This window comes from Scardinius erythrophthalmus (genome assembly GCF_964197995.2).
Source record: "Scardinius erythrophthalmus genome assembly, chromosome: 25".
NCBI lineage: Eukaryota > Metazoa > Chordata > Actinopteri > Cypriniformes > Leuciscidae > Scardinius > Scardinius erythrophthalmus.
Window position 1 is genome coordinate 240,668 of NC_138245.1, and position 21,626 is coordinate 262,293.

Genomic DNA, 21,626 nt, shown 5'->3' on the forward strand with positions numbered 1-21,626 from the left:
GTTCCTCTGAGCTCTTGGTTGACATGTTCCCTTCAGGGCCAGCAGTGTAATGCGTCTGGAAGTCCTCACAGCGATCTCTTCCCAGCCAACAACGAGACACTGGAAGTCGACATCTACAAAGGGGTATGACAGGAACAATCGTTGGAATAATTTCACAATGAATATAGTAGTGTCCAAAAGTTATATCTGGAGGAGAGATTTGTTTTTAATTACCCTACAAGTTTGATTAAACCATCAAAATATGAGGAAAATATTTAATATTTATTAAACATGTTCAGTATGAGCGAAGAACAAAACCCTAATCTTGGTTAAGGTATTTATCTGACAAAAATTTTAGCAAAAAAGGCAAACTACAGCTAGAAGTTTTATTTGACTATTTTACGAGAAAAAAAGCCGATGGGAAAAAGCACACATTGATAACAACATATTCAGTTATTAATATTTGGTTGGTTCTCTCTTGTTTTTGCATGTGGCCAAAAATGATGCACAATTTGTCATGTTTCATTACGTTATCACAAATAAAACAAGCACAACCAGGCAATCTGATAACCTTGCCCTTCTCGTGTGCTGCATCAGACGGTGAACAGACCCTGAGGATCAGCATATTCATAACTTGATATGAGCTGAGGAGTTTGGTGATGGTGCCACCTGTGGGTCAAAAGCTCATGTTCAATAACTCGAGCTGAATAGAAAACAATTAAACTAATAGATATCACCATACTTTCCACATTTGATTGATTTACATTAATAAGGGACCGTTCGGTATTTATGGAAGGGGCCACCGGAGGAAAATAGGGGAGGGTCATGTCTTTTTATTCTTTGTTGAGGGGAGGGTCATCCAACTTTTTTTAGTCTAGGGGGAGGGTCACCCAACTTTTATATTCATGAAAACAGCAACATTTCAAAGTGGCTTGTTTGGTGCTATTTTTTTCCATTTAGCTCCATGTTGATATCGTGTTATCAGCCCCCCTTCGATATCAGATGGGTCTGACCCAACAAAGATCCAGTTTGGCGCTGTTTGACAGTGCGCGCGCACTTCAGTTCGCAAAAGTGCATCATGTGTCAGAACAGAATGCCAAAGAAATGTTTACCCGGCAAAGCTTTAAACAGGGATGCAAACAGCGCGCTTTTCGGCGCCTCGCACTTTTTTCACGTCAGTTTGAGTGACTTGGGTCAGAGAGGGTCTGATTATAATTTCACAAAGTCATCTGAAGTCTTTGTGCGCTCTGTTTTGAAGCGTTTCATATTATCATGGTTTTGCGCACTGAAAGATTTATAAAAGCATATATTTTTTATACCTAGCCTGCACAATACATTTAAAATAAGCATAATTTAATTGTATATTATTTATATATAGCCTACACTTCTGAATTCTTGACATTCATATATAAATATAAAATTGTGAAATGATTGCCTGATTGAATTTTATAAGAGTAGCCTACTAATAGTAATTTGTTTTTATTAACATGTTTAGATTTTATCAAATTACTGTGCAGATTTTTTCAAGAATTACTTTTTGCTGCTGATTTATATACTCACTAAGTTTAATAAAAATACATAATACATTTATGTAATATTTAAAGCTGTTAACGGTAATCTTACACTGCAAAATGATAACTTGCAAAGGATTAAATTCATCACAATTATGTAAGTATCTGGATATTTGCCGCGGGCCGAGAGCTTCGATAACCTCTCTCTTTTTTGACCATATGTGTTTGCATCCCTGTTTAAAGCAATTTAAGTTAACATAATAAAATACGTAGACCTACACCACAAAACCTAGTTAAACTAGTAAATTCGTTAAAATTGGGCGATTCCAGTGTTATGGACGTGACATTTGCTGTCAAAACTTGAAATATAAATTCTCAGAAAATGCATTTAATACCAATATTTTCAAACGTCTGAAAGGAGTCAAGACATTAGAAAAATATCAGTCTACACATGCGTTTTATATTTAATATGAGGGAAATACACGTGATGTGACACAAAAAATCTTTAACTTTTAGGTGGCAAAATATTTTTTAGTAATTCTGTAATATACACTGTGCAAACCAAAAGAGATATACCCACCGGATGAATAAAGATCGGCCTCTACAGAACATAAAATAATATTTTTATTTATTTTTTGTGTTCGCATTTATGTGAGTGAAAAAAACAAAAAAAAAACAATGTTACGGGCGTGACAGTTCTCCATTACGGACATGACTGCTCTGAAAGCAGCATGACTTTAAAAATTTCACAGAGACCTCAAACAGAAAGCACAAAGCCTTTCTTTAAAGTGAATTTCGTTTTTTTATTAATTGTATCTTAATTTTAATCAATGTTTCATCTGGATTTAATAAATAAGAAGTAAATATAGTAGAAAATAGATAATCATGACACGGAGGCGCGGGCGAGAGAACTGGACTCTTGTCTCATAAATGAACCGAAACTCAGCGTAAGGTATGCTACTTGCCTCACAGACCTGAGAAATATATAGAAAGCTTGAAATGTCTACTTTTAAACAGAACAATTCAAAACGATGGAAAACAGACTGCTTTGTGCTTATGAAATGTGCATTTCTCTCTGGCGCGTTCTGAGAAGATCGCGACGCATCGTCAACTTCATCTTTGCAGTCGACACAGAAAACACTTGTTTATTAATAAACAATTAAAATGTATCCTTGCTTTATGACATATTAATAATCATTACTTTTGCCGGTTCTTTGTGACAGCTTTTAGATGCTTTGTTGGCAGCGCCACCGACATGTTGAACGAGTCACACCGCATCAGCACAGAAAACATGATTTGTTTCAAATCTAAAATCAAAAATCGTGATACGAACCGAATCGTAGGTTTGGTCTATCGTTACAGCCCTAGTAAGATGAGAAAGCAAGAGTTTATGGTTTAAAAAAAAAAACAATGGCTATATGAACATCTTTGCCAAGCGCAAACCAGTACAGAAGTAGGCTAATCAATAAATTATCGGGGAGGGTCATGCCTTTTTTCACAATCATTTTGGAGGGTCATAGAAAAATGTATTGCTGCGAAGGGAGGGTCTTTTTTCACAACAGATCTCAAAACTCCTCCGGTGGCCCCTTAAATAAAAAACGAACAGTCCCTAATTACAGACATTATGGCATAAGTTTTATGAAATATGCACTAATTTGCATACATTCCCAGAACAGAAATCTGATCATTGGATAAAGCAGGTTCATAATTCTTGTTTGATTTTGTTAATTATAGTTAAAGGTTTTTACAGAGGAGACTTTTGATAACAATCAGAAAATACTGTCAACAGACTGAAAACAAACAGATGTTCACAGATTTCACCAAATACATTTACTCACACTGTTTAGGAGTAAAATGTTGCATAAATCAGGTGAATGATATCTGAACAAACCTTCAGAATATAGATATGAATAAAAGTTTTGTTGTGTGTAAAGCTGCTGGAGATTTCTTACTCAAACTCACCGCCTTTAAAGATTGTTTATTTTATTGCACTTCTTTATATATATTTGTGTCTGTAGATTTCACTTAAATGTGTCTTGAAGGTTTCCTTCCAATAGTCTGAAACAGAAACTGCCCAAAATGAATCAGAATGCATGAAAAAAAAAAGTTTTCCTATAGTGTTTTCCACTTTAATTAAAATAGTCACTGCAATTTTATATTCAGTCCAATACTGATGTGGTTCATGTGAGTTTTGTGTGCTTATGAATGTCCTTATTTTGTATTCCTGTGATTGAAGGGTGTGGTTTTGGGCTGTTTTTTTGGCCCCGCTGCGCTCTATATTTGGGCGATTGGGATCCTTGCGGCTGGACAGAGTTCAACTATGACGGGAACCTACTCTGGTCAGTTTGTGATGGAGGTATGTTCATCTATAAATGTACTCTTTATTTGTTCATCTAATGGCATTGCATTTGAGAATGTGCATCTGTACGAGCTGTTTTTTCTTGCAGGGTTTCCTGAACCTGCGCTGGTCTCGCTTCGCTCGGGTATTGCTGACACGCTCCATCGCCATATTCCCCACTCTCCTGGTGGCCGTCTTTCAGGATGTGCGGCATCTCACAGGCATGAACGACTTCCTCAACGTGTTGCAGAGCATGCAGGTACACGTGTGACGCATGACGCCGTAGACGCTCCTGACGCCATAGACACTCCTGATGCTGTAGACACTCCTGATGCTGTAGACACTCCTGATGCTGTAGACACTCCTGATGCTGTAGACACTCCTGATGCTGTAGACACTCCTGACGCCATAGACACTCCTGACGCTGTAGACACTCCTGACTCTGTAGACACTCCTGACGCCGTAGACGCTCCTGATTCTGTAGACACTCCAAACGCAGTAGACTCTCCTGACGCCGTAGACACTCCTGACGCCGTAGACACTCCTGATTCTGTAGACGCTCCTGACGCCGTAGACGCTCCTGACGCCGTAGACCCTCCTGACGCCATAGACACTCCTGATTCTGTAGACACTCCTGATTCTGTAGACACTCCTGACGCGGTAGACACTCCTGATTCTGTAGACACTCCTGACGCCGTAGACACTCCTGATTCTGTAGACACTCCTGACGCTGTAGACACTCCTGATTCTGTAGACACTCCTGACGCCGTAGACACTCCTGACGCCATAGACACTCCTGATTCTGTAGACACTCCTGATTCTGTAGACACTCCTGATTCTGTAGACACTCCTGACGCTGTAGACACTCCTGATTCTGTAGACACTCCTGACACCGTAGACGCTCCTGATTCTGTAGACACTCCTGACGCCATAGACACTCCTGACGCTGTAGACACTCCTGATTCTGTAGACACTCCTGACGCCGTAGACGCTCCTGATTCTGTACACTCCTGACGCCGTAGACTCTCCTGACGCCATAGACGCTCCTGACGCCGTAGACGCTCCTGATTCTGTAGACGCTCCTGATTCTGTAGACGCTCCTGATTCTGTAGATGCTCCTGATTCTGTAGACGCTCCTGATTCTGTAGACGCTCCTGATTCAGTAGACGCTCCTGACGGCGTAGACACTCTTGACGCCGTAGACACTCCTGACGCTGTAGACATTCCTGATTCTGTAGACACTCCTGACGCTGTATACACTCCTGACACCGTAGACACTCCTGACGCCGTAGACGCCCCTGACGCCGTAGACGCTCCTGATTCTGTAGACACTCCTGACGCTGTAGACACTCCTGACGCTGTAGACACTCCTGATGCCGTAGACGCTCCTGATTCTGTAGACGCTCTTGACGCCGTAGACACTCCTGACGCCGTAGACACTCCTGATTCTGTAGACACTCCTGATGCCGTAGACACTCCTGATGCCGTAGACGCTCCTGATTCTGTAGACGCTCTTGACGCTGTAGACACTCCTGACGCCGTAGACACTCCTGATTCTGTAGACGCTCTTGACGCCGTAGACACTCCTGACGCCGTAGACACTCCTGACGCTGTATACACTCCTGATGCTGTAGACACTCCTGATTCTGTAGACACTCCTGATTCTGTAGACACTCCTGATTCTGTAGACGCTCCTGACGCCATAGACACTCCTGACGCCGTAGACGGTCCTGACGCCGTAGACGCTCCTGACGCCGTAGACGCTCCTGACGCCGTAGACGCTCCTGATTCTGTAGACGCTCCTGATTCTGTAGACGCTCCTGACGCCGTAGACGCTCCTGATTCTGTAGACGCTCCTGACGCCGTAGACACTCCTGATTCTGTAGACGCTCCTGACGCCGTAGACGCTCCTGACGCCGTAGACACTCCTGACGCTGTAGACACTCCTGATTCTGTAGACACTCCTGACGCTGTAGACATTCCTGATTCTGTAGACACTCCTGACGCCGTAGACACTCCTGATTCTGTAGACACTCCTGACGCCATAGACACTCCTGACGCTGTAGACACTCCTGATTCTGTAGACACTCCTGACGCCGTAGACGCTCCTGATTCTGTACACTCCTGACGCCGTAGACTCTCCTGACGCCGTAGACGCTCCTGACGCCGTAGACGCTCCTGATTCTGTAGACGCTCCTGATTCTGTAGACGATCCTGACGCCGTAGACACTCCTGACGCCGTAGACACTCCTGACGCTCTAGACATTCCTGATTCTATAGACACTCCTGACGCTGTAGACACTCCTGACGCTGTAGACACTCCTGACGCTGTAGACACTCCTGACGCTGTAGACACTCCTGACGCTGTAGACACTCCTGACGCTGTAGACACTCCTGACGCTGTAGACACTCCTGACGCTGTAGACACTCCTGACGCCGTAGACACTCCTGACGCCGTAGACGCTCCTGATTCTGTAGACGCTCCTGACGCCGTAGACACTCCTGATTCTGTAGACGCTCTTGACGCCGTAGACACTCCTGACGCTGTGTACACTCCTGATTCTGTAGACGCTCTTGACGCCGTAGACACTCCTGACGCTCCGGAGACACTCCTGACGCCGTAGACACTCCTGACGCCGTAGACACTCCTGATTCTGAAAACACTCCTGATTCTGAAAACACACCTGATTCTGTAGAAGCTCCTGACGCCGTAGACACTCCTGACGCCGTATACACTCCTGACGCTGTAGACACTCCTGACGCTGTAGACACTCCTGACGCTGTAGACACTCCTGACGCTGTAGACACTCCTGATGCTGTAGACACTCCTGACGCTGTATACACTCCTGACGCTGTAGACACTCCTGACGCTGTAGACACTCCTGATTCTGTAGACACTCCTGACGCCGTAGACACTCCTGATTCCGTAGACACTCCTGACGCCGTGGACACTCCTGACGCCGTGGACACTCCTGACGCCGTAGACACTCCTGACGCTGTAGACACTCCTGACGCTGTAGACACTCCTGACGCTGTAGACACTCCTGACGCCGTAGACACTCCTGACGCCGTAGACACTCCTGATTCCGTAGACACTCCTGACGCCGTAGACACTCCTGATTCTGTAGACACTCCTGACGCCGTAGACACTCCTGACGCCGTAGACACTCCTGATTCTGTAGACACTCCTGACGCCGTAGACACTCCTGATTCTGTAGACACTCCTGATGCCGTAGACACTCCTGACGCCGTAGACACTCCTGACGGCGTAGACGCTCCTGATGCCGTAGACGCTCCTGACGCCGTAGACGCTCCTGACGCCGTAGACGCTCCTGACGCCGTAGACACTCCTGATTCTGTAGACACTCCTGATTCTGTAGACACTCCTGATTCTGTAGACACTCATGATTCTGTAGACACTCCTGATTCTGTAGACACTCCTGACGCCGTAGACGCTCCTGATTCTGTAGACGCTCCTGATTCTGTAGACGCTCCTGATTCTGTAGACACTCCTGACGCCGTAGACACTCCTGATGCCGTAGACACTTCTGACGCCGTAGACGCTCCTGATTCTGTAGACACTCCTGATTCTGTAGACACTCCTGATTCTGTAGACACTCCTGACGCCGTAGACGCTCCTGATTCTGTAGACACTCCTGATTCTGTAGACACTCCTGACGCCGTAGACACTCCTGACGGCGTAGACGCTTCTGATGCCTTAGACGCTCCTGACGGCGTAGACGCTTCTGATGCCTTAGACGCTCCTGACGGCGTAGACGCTCCTGATTCTGTAGACACTCCTGATTCTGTAGACACTCCTGATTCTGTAGACACTCCTGATTCTGTAGACACTCCTGACGCCGTAGACGCTCCTGATTCTGTAGACACTCCTGATTCTGTAGACGCTCCTGACGCCGTAGACGCTCCTGATTCTGTAGACACTCCTGACGCCGTAGACACTCCTGACGCCGTAGACACTCCTGACCCGTGCAGCTCTTCTGATCTTCTGCTCTGTTTCCAACAGCTGCCGTTTGCTCTGATCCCCATCCTGACCTTCACCAGTCTGACGTCACTAATGAACGATTTCGCTAACGGACTGTAAGTATCTATACTGTACTGGACTGCAAACCCGAGAAACAATGGGCTGTGTTTATATTCTGGGTTCATCTGTTCGCCTGTATATGCTTCTTCAGTAATCTGTATACTGTATTTGGTCTTTTAATATCCCTGTGAGGGGTGTGAATTGTCACTGGTTCACAATTCAATTCCATTACGATTATGTCAACGCACACACACAGTCGCATGTGCACACACACTTAAGCACACGCTCTAAATGTTAAAATAGCAGGGTTCCCATGGGTCCTTGAAATCTTTGGATGTTTGTAAATCTGAAATAAAAAAATTCAAGGCCCTGGAAGTTTTGTTTTTTGGAAAAAATTCCATATTATTCCCTCCGGTGCGCTAATGAGTTATTTCGCCAACACTTCGTGGCCTATGCATACTAGCATGCTTTGTAACTTGCTTTACTAACTTGCTTGCTAACCCTGTGTTGTATGTTGCCATGGCGTTCACGTGCAGACAAAACAACTACGATGGTACCTCAACGTTGCAAACATTGCAAAAATAGGCTGGTTACATGAGCCTAAGCTCTTTTCAATAAAATCCATGCAACAGTTAGTATCTGATCATTTTAGAATACAGTAAAGGATGTACCAAATATTCTTCAGTTTTATGCAAAACAGAAATATGACAAATAGAATATCAGATCTCTGTTATATGGCCAAAAATTAAATGCAAAAATAAGCTTTTTTGCATAGTTGTGTTTGACACGTAAAAACTATAACGATGTATCTTACAAGGTAACACGATGTGACCTTGCTCTCACTTGAAATGTGTTCCCACATTAAGTCCTTGAATTTGAGGGTATTAGACCTGGAAAGTGCTTGAAAGGTCCTTGAATTTGAAGTTAACCAAGGTGTGGGAACCCTGAAATAGTGAGTGCATTTTCTTTATTACTCGCTTTTGTATTTTGCTTTCCTCCACCAATTTACACTAGCGTGAAAAGTGTGTATGTGAAATGTGAAAAATGACTGGTGACCGACGGAGGAAAGCCTTGCTTTGCCCTCCACTTTAATGGTGTGACGTCACTTGAAAACTATGATCCGCACTTTATACAAAGCAGCTTCACAGTAGGAAAATAACGATCAGTGTCAAACAACTTCATCAAATCAGTCAGCTGTTTCAGTAGATCTGATCAACAGTTCCAGTCCTGTCGTGTTGTCCAGTGGACTGAGGATTGTTCTGTGTTTGCAGCGTGTGGAAGATCAGCGGTGGTGTGCTCATCCTGGTGGTGTGTGCCATCAACATGTACTTCGTGGTGGTGTACGTGACGGCTCTCAACAGCACCATCCTCTACGTCTTCTCTGCCCTCCTCTCCATCGCATATCTGAGCTTCGTCATCTATCTGGTGAGATCATGCGCAGTGTCTGAACTCTAGACTCAATGCATCCTTCATTTGAATGGCTCAGTTGTGCAGATCCTGCAGGTCAGCAGTTCGTCAGATGAAGTTTTAGACATCAATACTCCATCATATCCAGTGACAGAGTAAGAACCGCTGGAGCTGTGAGGTTTCTCTTTATAACACGCGTGATCAGCTGCCAGTGAGAGTCTGTATTAAATAGGGCTGGGATAATATATTGATGCATCGCCATTTGTGGATCGATTCCAATTTTTTCAGAATGCATCACGAAACAATTCGGAGCTTAGTGTTTAACAGCAGAGGGCGCTCTAGGCTAGTGTTTAACAGCAGACGGCGCTCTAGGCTAGTGTTTAACAGCAGACGGCGCTCTAGGCTAGTGTTTAACAGCAGAGGGCGCTCTAGGCTAGTGTTTAACAGCAGAGGGCGCTCTAGGCTAGTGTTTAACAGCAGACGGCGCTCTAGGCTAGTGTTTAACAGCAGACGGCGCTCTAGGCTAGTGTTTAACAGCAGACGGCGCTCTAGGCTAGTGTTTAACAGCAGACGGCGCTCTAGGCTAGTGTTTAACAGCAGAGGGCGCTCTAGGCTAGTGTTTAACAGCAGAGGGCGCTCTAGGCTAGTGTTTAACAGCAGACGGCGCTCTAGGCTATTGTTTAACAGCAGACGGCGCTCTAGGGTAGTGTTTAACAGCTGACGGCGCTCTAGGCTAGTGTTTAACAGCTGACGGCGCTCTAGGCTAGTGTTTAACAGCAGACGGCGCTCTAGGCTAGTGTTTAACAGCTGACGGCGCTCTAGGCTAGTGTTTAACAGCAGAGGGCGCTCTAGGCTAGTGTTTAACAGCAGACGGCGCTCTAGGCTAGTGTTTAACAGCTGACGGCGCTCTAGGCTAGTGTTTAACAGCAGAGGGCGCTCTAGAATAGTGTTTAACAGCTGACGGCGCTCTAGGCTAGTGTTTAACAGCAGAGGGCGCTCTAGAATAGTGTTTAACAGCAGACGGCGCTCTAGGCTATTGTTTAACAGCAGACGGCGCTCTAGGCTAGTGTTTAACAGCAGAGGGCGCTCTAGGCTAGTGTTTAACAGCTGACGGCGCTCTAGGCTAGTGTTTAACAGCAGAGGGCGCTCTAGGCTAGTGTTTAACAGCAGACGGCGCTCTAGGCTAGTGTTTAACAGCTGAGGGCGCTCTAGGCTAGTGTTTAACAGCAGAGGGCGCTCTAGGCTAGTGTTTAACAGCAGACGGCGCTCTAGGCTAGTGTTTAACAGCTGACGGCGCTCTAGGCTAGTGTTTAACTGCAGAGGGCGCTCTAGGCTAGTGTTTAACAGCAGACGGCGCTCTAGGCTATTGTTTAACAGCAGACGGCGCTCTAGGCTAGTGTTTAACAGCAGACGGCTAGTGTTTAACAGCTGAGGGCGCTCTAGGCTAGTGTTTAACAGCAGAGGGCGCTCTAGGCTAGTGTTTAACAGCAGACGGCGCTCTAGGCTATTGTTTAACAGCAGACGGCGCTCTAGGCTAGTGTTTAACAGCAGACGGCGCTCTAGGCTAGTGTTTAACAGCAGAGGGCGCTCTAGGCTAGTGTTTAACAGCAGACGGCGCTCTAGGCTATTGTTTAACAGCAGACGGCGCTCTAGGCTAGTGTTTAACAGCAGACGGCTAGTGTTTAACAGCTGAGGGCGCTCTAGGCTAGTGTTTAACAGCAGACGGCGCTCTAGGCTAGTGTTTAACAGCTGACGGCGCTCTAGGCTAGTGTTTAACAGCAGAGGGCGCTCTAGGCTAGTGTTTAACAGCAGACGGCGCTCTAGGCTATTGTTTAACAGCAGACGGCGCTCTAGGCTAGTGTTTAACAGCTGACGGCGCTCTAGGCTAGTGTTTAACAGCTGACGGCGCTCTAGGCTAGTGTTTAACAGCTGACGGCGCTCTAGGCTAGTGTTTAACAGCAGACGGCGCTCTAGGCTAGTGTTTAACAGCTGACGGCGCTCTAGGCTAGTGTTTAACAGCAGACGGCGCTCTAGGCTAGTGTTTAACAGCTGACGGCGCTCTAGGCTAGTGTTTAACAGCTGAGGGCGCTCTAGGCTAGTGTTTAACAGCAGACGGCGCTCTAGGCTATTGTTTAACAGCAGACGGCGCTCTAGGCTAGTGTTTAACAGCTGACGGCGCTCTAGGCTAGTGTTTAACAGCAGAGGGCGCTCTAGGCTAGTGTTTAACAGCAGACGGCGCTCTAGGCTAGTGTTTCACAGCTGACGGCGCTCTAGGCTAGTGTTTAACAGCTGACGGCGCTCTAGGCTAGTGTTTAACAGCTGACGGCGCTCTAGGCTAGTGTTTAACAGCTGACGGCGCTCTAGGCTAGTGTTTAACAGCTGACGGCGCTCTAGGCTAGTGTTTAACAGCTGACGGCGCTCTAGGCTAGTGTTTAACAGCTGACGGCGCTCTAGGCTAGTGTTTAACAGCTGACGGCGCTCTAGGCTAGTGTTTAACAGCTGACGGCGCTCTAGGCTAGTGTTTAACAGCAGAGGGCGCTCTAGGCTAGTGTTTAACAGCAGAGGGCGCTCTAGGCTAGTGTTTAACAGCAGACGGCGCTCTAGGCTAGTGTTTAACAGCAGAGGGCGCTCTAGGCTAGTGTTTAACAGCAGAGGGCGCTCTAGGCTAGTGTTTAACAGCAGAGGGCGCTCTAGGCTAGTGTTTAACAGCAGAGGGCGCTCTAGGCTAGTGTTTAACAGCAGAGGGCGCTCTAGGCTAGTGTTTAACAGCAGAGGGCGCTCTAGGATAGTGTTTAACAGCAGAGGGCGCTCTAGGCTAGTGTTTAACAGCAGAGGGCGCTCTAGGCTAGTGTTTAACAGCAGACGGCGCTCTAGGCTAGTGTTTAACAGCTGACGGCGCTCTAGGCTAGTGTTTAACAGCAGACGGCGCTCTAGGCTAGTGTTTAACAGCAGAGGGCGCTCTAGGCTAGTGTTTAACAGCTGACGGCGCTCTAGGCTAGTGTTTAACAGCAGAGGGCGCTCTAGGCTAGTGTTTAACAGCAGAGGGCGCTCTAGGCTAGTGTTTAACAGCAGAGGGCGCTCTAGGCTAGTGTTTAACAGCAGAGGGCGCTCTAGGCTAGTGTTTAACAGCTGACGGCGCTCTAGGCTATTGTTTAACAGCAGAGGGCGCTCTAGGCTAGTGTTTAACAGCAGACGGCGCTCTAGGCTAGTGTTTAACAGCAGACGGCGCTCTAGGCTAGTGTTTAACAGCAGACGGCGCTCTAGGCTAGTGTTTAACAGCAGACGGCGCTCTAGGCTAGTGTTTAACAGCAGACGGCGCTCTAGGCTAGTGTTTAACAGCAGAGGGCGCTCTAGGCTAGTGTTTAACAGCTGACGGCGCTCTAGGCTAGTGTTTAACAGCAGAGGGCGCTCTAGGCTAGTGTTTAACAGCAGACGGCGCTCTAGGCTATTGTTTAACAGCAGACGGCGCTCTAGGCTAGTGTTTAACAGCTGACGGCGCTCTAGGCTAGTGTTTAACAGCTGACGGCGCTCTAGGCTAGTGTTTAACAGCTGACGGCGCTCTAGGCTAGTGTTTAACAGCAGACGGCGCTCTAGGCTAGTGTTTAACAGCAGACGGCGCTCTAGGCTAGTGTTTAACAGCTGACGGCGCTCTAGGCTAGTGTTTAACAGCTGACGGCGCTCTAGGCTAGTGTTTAACAGCAGACGGCGCTCTAGGCTAGTGTTTAACAGCTGAGGGCGCTCTAGGCTAGTGTTTAACAGCAGACGGCGCTCTAGGCTATTGTTTAACAGCAGACGGCGCTCTAGGCTAGTGTTTAACAGCTGACGGCGCTCTAGGCTAGTGTTTAACAGCAGAGGGCGCTCTAGGCTAGTGTTTAACAGCAGACGGCGCTCTAGGCTAGTGTTTAACAGCAGACGGCGCTCTAGGCTAGTGTTTAACAGCAGAGGGCGCTCTAGGATAGTGTTTAACAGCTGACGGCGCTCTAGGCTAGTGTTTAACAGCAGAGGGCGCTCTAGGCTAGTGTTTAACAGCAGACGGCGCTCTAGGCTAGTGTTTAACAGCAGAGGGCGCTCTAGGCTAGTGTTTAACAGCAGAGGGCGCTCTAGGCTAGTGTTTAACAGCTGACGGCGCTCTAGGCTAGTGTTTAACAGCAGAGGGCGCTCTAGGCTAGTGTTTAACAGCAGACGGCGCTCTAGGCTAGTGTTTAACAGCTGACGGCGCTCTAGGCTAGTGTTTAACAGCAGACGGCGCTCTAGGCTAGTGTTTAACAGCAGACGGCGCTCTAGGCTAGTGTTTAACAGCAGAGGGCGCTCTAGGCTAGTGTTTAACAGCTGACGGCGCTCTAGGCTAGTGTTTAACAGCAGACGGCGCTCTAGGCTAGTGTTTAACAGCAGACGGCGCTCTAGGCTAGTGTTTAACAGCAGAGGGCGCTCTAGGCTAGTGTTTAACAGCAGAGGGCGCTCTAGGCTAGTGTTTAACAGCAGAGGGCGCTCTAGGCTAGTGTTTAACAGCTGACGGCGCTCTAGGCTATTGTTTAACAGCAGAGGGCGCTCTAGGCTAGTGTTTAACAGCAGACGGCGTTCTAGGCTAGTGTTTAACAGCAGAGGGCGCTCTAGGCTAGTGTTTAACAGCAGAGGGCGCTCTAGGCTAGTGTTTAACAGCAGACGGCGCTCTAGGCTAGTGTTTAACAGCAGACGGCGCTCTAGGCTAGTGTTTAACAGCAGAGGGCGCTCTAGGCTAGTGTTTAACAGCAGAGGGCGCTCTAGGCTAGTGTTTAACAGCAGACGGCGCTCTAGGCTAGTGTTTAACAGCAGACGGCGCTCTAGGCTAGTGTTTAACAGCAGACGGCGTTCTAGGCTAGTGTTTAACAGCTGACGGCGCTCTAGGCTAGTGTTTAACAGCTGACGGCGCTCTAGGCTAGTGTTTAACAGCAGAGGGCGCTCTAGGCTAGTGTTTAACAGCAGAGGGCGCTCTAGGCTAGTGTTTAACAGCAGAGGGCGCTCTAGGCTAGTGTTTAACAGCAGACGGCGCTCTAGGCTAGTGTTTAACAGCAGACGGCGCTCTAGGCTAGTGTTTAACAGCAGACGGCGCTCTAGGCTAGTGTTTAACAGCAGACGGCGCTCTAGGCTAGTGTTTAACAGCAGACGGCGCTCTAGGCTAGTGTTTAACAGCAGAGGGCGCTCTAGGCTAGTGTTTAACAGCAGAGGGCGCTCTAGGCTAGTGTTTAACAGCAGACGGCGCTCTAGGCTAGTGTTTAACAGCAGACGGCGCTCTAGGCTAGTGTTTAACAGCAGACGGCGCTCTAGGCTAGTGTTTAACAGCTGACGGCGCTCTAGGCTAGTGTTTAACAGCAGAGGGCGCTCTAGGCTAGTGTTTAACAGCAGACGGCGCTCTAGGCTAGTGTTTAACAGCAGACGGCGCTCTAGGCTAGTGTTTAACAGCAGACGGCGCTCTAGGCTAGTGTTTAACAGCAGACGGCGCTCTAGGCTATTGTTTAACAGCAGAGGGCGCTCTAGGCTAGTGTTTAACAGCAGACGGCGCTCTAGGCTAGTGTTTAACAGCAGAGGGCGCTCTAGGCTAGTGTTTAACAGCAGAGGGCGCTCTAGGCTAGTGTTTAACAGCTGACGGCGCTCTAGGCTAGTGTTTAACAGCAGACGGCGCTCTAGGCTAGTGTTTAACAGCAGAGGGCGCTCTAGGCTAGTGTTTAACAGCTGACGGCGCTCTAGGCTAGTGTTTAACAGCAGAGGGCGCTCTAGGCTAGTGTTTAACAGCAGAGGGCAGCAGACGGCGCTCTAGGCTAGTGTTTAACAGCAGACGGCGCTCTAGGCTAGTGTTTAACAGCTGACGGCGCTCTAGGCTAGTGTTTAACAGCAGAGGGCGCTCTAGGCTAGTGTTTAACAGCAGACGGCGCTCTAGGCTAGTGTTTAACAGCAGACGGCGCTCTAGGCTAGTGTTTAACAGCAGACGGCGCTCTAGGCTAGTGTTTAACAGCAGACGGCGCTCTAGGCTAGTGTTTAACAGCAGAGGGCGCTCTAGGCTAGTGTTTAACAGCAGACGGCGCTCTAGGCTAGTGTTTAACAGCAGACGGCGCTCTAGGCTAGTGTTTAACAGCAGAGGGCGCTCTAGGCTAGTGTTTAACAGCTGACGGCGCTCTAGGCTAGTGTTTAACAGCTGACGGCGCTCTAGGCTAGTGTTTAACAGCAGACGGCGCTCTAGGCTAGTGTTTAACAGCAGAGGGCGCTCTAGGCTAGTGTTTAACAGCTGACGGCGCTCTAGGCTAGTGTTTAACAGCAGAGGGCGCTCTAGGCTAGTGTTTAACAGCAGAGGGCGCTCTAGGCTAGTGTTTAACAGCAGACGGCGCTCTAGGCTAGTGTTTAACAGCAGACGGCGCTCTAGGCTAGTGTTTAACAGCAGACGGCGCTCTAGGCTAGTGTTTAACAGCAGACGGCGCTCTAGGCTAGTGTTTAACAGCAGACGGCGCTCTAGGCTAGTGTTTAACAGCAGACGGCGCTCTAGGCTAGTGTTTAACAGCAGACGGCGCTCTAGGCTAGTGTTTAACAGCTGACGGCGCTCTAGGCTAGTGTTTAACAGCAGACGGCGCTCTAGGCTAGTGTTTAACAGCAGACGGCGCTCTAGGCTAGTGTTTAACAGCAGAGGGCGCTCTAGGCTAGTGTTTAACAGCAGACGGCGCTCTAGGCTAGTGTTTAACAGCAGAGGGCGCTCTAGGCTAGTGTTTAACAGCAGAGGGCGCTCTAGGCTAGTGTTTAACAGCAGACGGCGCTCTAGGCTAGTGTTTAACAGCAGACGGCGCTCTAGGCTAGTGTTTAACAGCAGACGGCGCTCTAGGCTAGTGTTTAACAGCTGACGGCGCTCTAGGCTAGTGTTTAACAGCAGAGGGCGCTCTAGGCTAGTGTTTAACAGCAGAGGGCGCTCTAGGCTAGTGTTTAACAGCAGAGGGCGCTCTAGGCTAGTGTTTAACAGCAGACGGCGCTCTAGGCTAGTGTTTAACAGCAGACGGCGCTCTAGGCTAGTGTTTAACAGCAGACGGCGCTCTAGGCTAGTGTTTAACAGCTGACGGCGCTCTAGGCTAGTGTTTAACAGCAGACGGCGCTCTAGGCTAGTGTTTAACAGCAGACGGCGCTCTAGGCTAGTGTTTAACAGCTGACGGCGCTCTAGGCTAGTGTTTAACAGCTGACGGCGCTCTAGGCTAGTGTTTAACAGCAGACGGCGCTCTAGGCTAGTGTTTAACAGCAGATGGCGCTCTAGGCTAGTGTTTAACAGCTGAGGGCGCTCTAGGCTAGTGTTTAACAGCAGAGGGCGCTCTAGGCTAGTGTTTAACAGCAGAGGGCGCTCTAGGCTAGTGTTTAACAGCTGACGGCGCTCTAGGCTAGTGTTTAACAGCAGACGGCGCTCTAGGCTAGTGTTTAACAGCAGACGGCGCTCTAGGCTAGTGTTTAACAGCAGACGGCGCTCTAGGCTAGTGTTTAACAGCAGACGGCGCTCTAGGCTAGTGTTTAACAGCAGAGGGCGCTCTAGGCTAGTGTTTAACAGCAGAGGGCGCTCTAGGCTAGTGTTTAACAGCAGAGGGCGCTCTAGGCTAGTGTTTAACAGCAGAGGGCGCTCTAGGCTAGTGTTTAACAGCAGAGGGCGCTCTAGGCTAGTGTTTAACAGCAGATGGCGCTCTAGGCTATTGTTTAACAGCAGACGGCGCTCTAGGCTAGTGTTTAACAGCTGACGGCGCTCTAGGCTAGTGTTTAACAGCAGATGGCGCTCTAGGCTAGTGTTTAACAGCAGAGGGCGCTCTAGGCTAGTGTTTAACAGCAGAGGGCGCTCTAGGCTAGTGTTTAACAGCAGACGGCGCTCTAGGCTAGTGTTTAACAGCAGACGGCGCTCTAGGCTAGTGTTTAACAGCTGACGGCGCTCTAGGCTAGTGTTTAACAGCTGACGGCGCTCTAGGCTAGTGTTTAACAGCAGAGGGCGCTCTAGGCTAGTGTTTAACAGCAGAGGGCGCTCTAGGCTAGTGTTTAACAGCAGATGGCGCTCTAGGCTAGTGTTTAACAGCAGATGGCGCTCTAGGCTAGTGTTTAACAGCAGAGGGCGCTCTAGGCTAGTGTTTAACAGCAGATGGCGCTCTAGGCTAGTGTTTAACAGCAGATGGCGCTCTAGGCTAGTGTTTAACAGCTGACGGCGCTCTAGGCTAGTGTTTAACAGCAGAGGGCGCTCTAGGCTAGTGTTTAACAGCTGACTAGGCTAGTGTTTAACAGCAGAGGGCGCTCTAGGCTAGTGTTTAACAGCTGACGGCGCTCTAGGCTAGTGTTTAACAGCAGACGGCGCTCTAGGCTAGTTTTTAACAGCAGACGGCGCTCTAGGCTAGTGTTTAACAGCTGACGGCGCTCTAGGTTAGTGTTTAACAGCAGATGGCGCTCTAGGCTAGTGTTTAACAGCAGAGGGCGCTCTAGGCTAGTGTTTAACAGCAGATGGCGCTCTAGGCTAGTGTTTAACAGCTGACGGCGCTCTAGGCTAGTGTTTAACAGCAGAGGGCGCTTTAGGCTAGTGTTTAACAGCAGACGGCGCTCTAGGCTAGTGTTTAACAGCTGACGGCGCTCTAGGCTAGTGTTTAACAGCAGAGGGCGCTCTAGGCTAGTGTTTAACAGCAGAGGGCGCTCTAGGCTAGTGTTTAACAGCAGATGGCGCTCTAGGCTAGTGTTTAACAGCTGACGGCGCTCTAGGCTAGTGTTTAACAGCAGAGGGCGCTCTAGGCTAGTGTTTAACAGCTGACGGCGCTCTAGGCTAGTGTTTAACAGCAGACGGCGCTCTAGGCTAGTGTTTAACAGCAGACGGCGCTCTAGGCTAGTGTTTAACAGCAGAGGGCGCTCTAGGCTAGTGTTTAACAGCAGAGGGCGCTCTAGGCTAGTGTTTAACAGCAGACGGCGCTCTAGGCTAGTGTTTAACAGCAGAGGGCGCTCTAGGCTAGTGTTTAACAGCAGAGGGCGCTCTAGGCTAGTGTTTAACAGCAGAGGGCGCTCTAGGCTAGTGTTTAACAGCAGAGGGCGCTCTAGGCTAGTGTTTAACAGCAGACGGCGCTCTAGGCTAGTGTTTAACAGCAGAGGGCGCTCTAGGCTAGTGTTTAACAGCAGAGGGCGCTCTAGGCTAGTGTTTAACAGCAGAGGGCGCTCTAGGCTAGTGTTTAACAGCAGAGGGCGCTCTAGGCTAGTGTTTAACAGCAGAGGGCGCTCTAGGCTAGTGTTTAACAGCAGACGGCGCTCTAGGCTAGTGTTTAACAGCAGAGGGCGCTCTAGGCTAGTGTTTAACAGCTGACGGCGCTCTAGGCTAGTGTTTAACAGCAGACGGCGCTCTAGGCTAGTGTTTAACAGCAGAGGGCGCTCTAGGCTAGTGTTTAACAGCAGACGGCGCTCTAGGCTAGTGTTTAACAGCAGACGGCGCTCTAGGCTAGTGTTTAACAGCAGAGGGCGCTCTAGGCTAGTGTTTAACAGCAGAGGGCGCTCTAGGCTAGTGTTTAACAGCTGACGGCGCTCTAGGCTAGTGTTTAACAGCAGACGGCGCTCTAGGCTAGTGTTTAACAGCAGACGGCGCTCTAGGCTAGTGTTTAACAGCAGAGGGCGCTCTAGGCTAGTGTTTAACAGCTGACGGCGCTCTAGGCTAGTGTTTAACAGCAGACGGCGCTCTAGGCTAGTGTTTAACAGCAGACGGCGCTCTAGGCTAGTGTTTAACAGCTGACGGCGCTCTAGGCTAGTGTTTAACAGCAGAGGGCGCTCTAGGCTAGTGTTTAACAGCAGAGGGCGCTCTAGGCTAGTGTTTAACAGCAGAGGGCGCTCTAGGCTAGTGTTTAACAGCACACTCTAATACTTATAAAGAAGAGCGCTCGTGTGTTCGGCTGAGTCTGAGAATGTACTCGCACCTCAGAATGCTTTTATGACGTGAGATTAATGTAAAGAGCCACTGCAAACACACTTGTCATTCGCTTCAACCTTTTCGAACTTTATGAATGATTATTTTATAGAAGGTTTCAGTGGTGTGTGTGTGTGTGTGTAAGGCATTGGAAGCCAGCAGATTACGGCTGTTTCTAAAGCGTGAAGCGTGAAAATGAAGTGTGTCATCTGTTGTTTACAGTTTATATTTATGCATTTGGCAGACGCTTTTATCCTACCAAAAATTAAAACTTAACTTAGATTGCATTTCAAGGTTCACACATTCACATTCTTAACAATTCTTGCTTTCCCTGGGACTCGAACCCATGACCTCAGCGTCGCAAGCGCCAACGCTCGGCTGTTTGAGCTACAGGAAAACTAAAAACTAAAATCATTTTTGCTGTTAAAAACGAAGCTCAGAATCGACTCGAGAGAATCGCGATGCGTTCGGAAAAAATTGGAATCGATCCAGAATCATTTCTCGATTCATTCAAAATCAATTTATTGTCCCAGCCCTAGTATTAAAGTTGTTTGAGTTTGAACTGGTTTTGACACACTAGGCTTTTTGCTGTACGTCTCATGTTTGCTGGGAGTCAGGAAAGGCTGTGCAGAATTCCCTCATATGGGCGACACACATCACTCATTTAAAATACTAAGTAATTAATTTGTGTACGGGCATGTTGTGAATCAGGTGGGAGTCTCTGGCTCTCCTGTTATTAGTGATGATCAGTCATCAGTGGGTGAGAGCCGTGGTCATGTGTGCCGTTTCTTCTGTCCTCAGGTCTGGATCTGTCTGATCGCTCTCGGCGTCTCTCGTCTGGACTTCAGAGGAACGGTTCAGTTTCCACCTGCCGTTCTGATCGACGAACAGCCAGAGCTCGATTCCTGAACCAAACGCATGATCGCATCCAAAGTATGAACGTTTGTTCTTCTAATGTGAGGAACGTCCATACTGTGACAAACAGTACAATCCAAATATTTGTTTCTTTTCCTGTGTTTCCTTTCCTGATCCTTGGCTCTTTTCCTTTGCCACGTTTTATAGATCTACTATTGTAGGTCTGGCAGAACCGATAGAGTAGATCTACTGAAATAAGTTATTTACTGCAACAGTTGCATAAATATGCATTTAAAATAATTCATTACTGAAATGACAAAAGAACAGTCTGTGAAGATAATTCAGCTGTACAAAGTCAGTCTATGACTCACTAACTTACTAATGATGAACGGCAGACTTGATGATTTCAACAGTTATTTAAAGGTTCTTACATATTTGTTGTTTTTGTTAACATGAATAAACCGATGAAGTGTTTTATGACCTGTAGTAATATTTTCACACTAAAACGTGTGTTTTAAGTAAATAGCTGAATCAAAGAAGAATGAGTATTTATTTTATAGAAGGAACGGCAGAAACGGCATCAGACGCGTCATGAATCCTGTCGTCTGACAGTCTTTATCTGGGCTGAAGTCAAACGTTCTGCTTCTCGTTTCTGTCAGTAAATCATTCTTCCATCATCATTTTCATTGAATCATTTCACATCCATGCTGATTGTGCATGAACACTTCAAACCTTCATCTGTTTAGTCAACAGATTTTCTGCCTTCATTTGACAATATAACACCAGTGAGGCGTAACACAGTTGATTCAGCTTTTCAAAAACCTTTCAAGAAGCCACAAAAGTGCCTTTAAATCAATTTCAAATTTAAATCAATGTCATATTCTACATTCTTGTCATTGATCTTCTGAAGTTTCGTCTCATTCATGTTTGTGCTCTGAAATGCCAGTCGTGATGACTTTAATTTACCGTTTCTCTCGTAATAACAGATGTGAGTTATTGTGGCGTAACCTGTGTTTCGTTCTGGTGTTTGTTTTAAACACATTCCATGCTGTGAAACATGAAGAATGGCTGAGATGTATTTATGTTTGCAAGACATGATCCGTATGCCCTGATGTACATTATTGACACTGTACATGCTGACAAACGAATAAAAGTCCAAAATGTCACCAGCTTCAAGTTTGATGTCAGATGTTTTATTGCTACAGAAACAAACAACAGTTGAGGCAGAACTGTGTGAATCTGCAGAAAATAACATTGTGTGCAAACAGACCAGATTGTGCAGTAAATGTACAGCAATGAAGGGGAAAATCATGTTTCAATTAAACAATAGTAATAATAAAATAAGCTTTGTCAGTCTGTTTGTCTCTCAGATTTGCCTTCATAAGCAAGTATGCATACATTAATGAGATGTTAATACAGTGATAAAGTTCTGTTTCTTGCTGCACGGAGACGAGAGTGTGAGTTAAACGGACCTCAGGTACTGACCTGTCAAACGCATCACCACTTCACATGATGTTTATACCATAAATAACCCTGGTAGTTTAGTACAGCAACACAAGTACTTTACATGTGCTTTACTGCGTTAGT

At 47.5% G+C, this 21,626-nt stretch overlaps 1 protein-coding gene across 5 annotated transcripts in view; it reads left to right on the top strand.

Moving 5' to 3' along the window:
• Positions 1-21,395, top strand: part of slc11a2 (solute carrier family 11 member 2) — a 58,441-nt gene extending 37,046 nt beyond the window's left edge. For 3 of the 5 annotated variants that reach the window (XM_081357010.1, XM_081357012.1, XM_081357011.1), the window contains exons 12-17: positions 37-123; positions 3,727-3,846; positions 3,938-4,087; positions 7,853-7,926; positions 9,142-9,295; positions 19,986-21,395. In XM_081357010.1, the coding sequence (XP_081213136.1) occupies positions 37-123; positions 3,727-3,846; positions 3,938-4,087; positions 7,853-7,926; positions 9,142-9,295; positions 19,986-20,093 (693 nt within the window). In that variant the 3' untranslated portion in view covers positions 20,094-21,395. The remainder of the gene's footprint in view (positions 1-36; positions 124-3,726; positions 3,847-3,937; positions 4,088-7,852; positions 7,927-9,141; positions 9,296-19,985) is intronic. The other 2 variants (XM_081357013.1, XM_081357014.1) reach the window with 1 other exon arrangement.
• Positions 21,396-21,626: the final 231 nt, after the last annotated feature.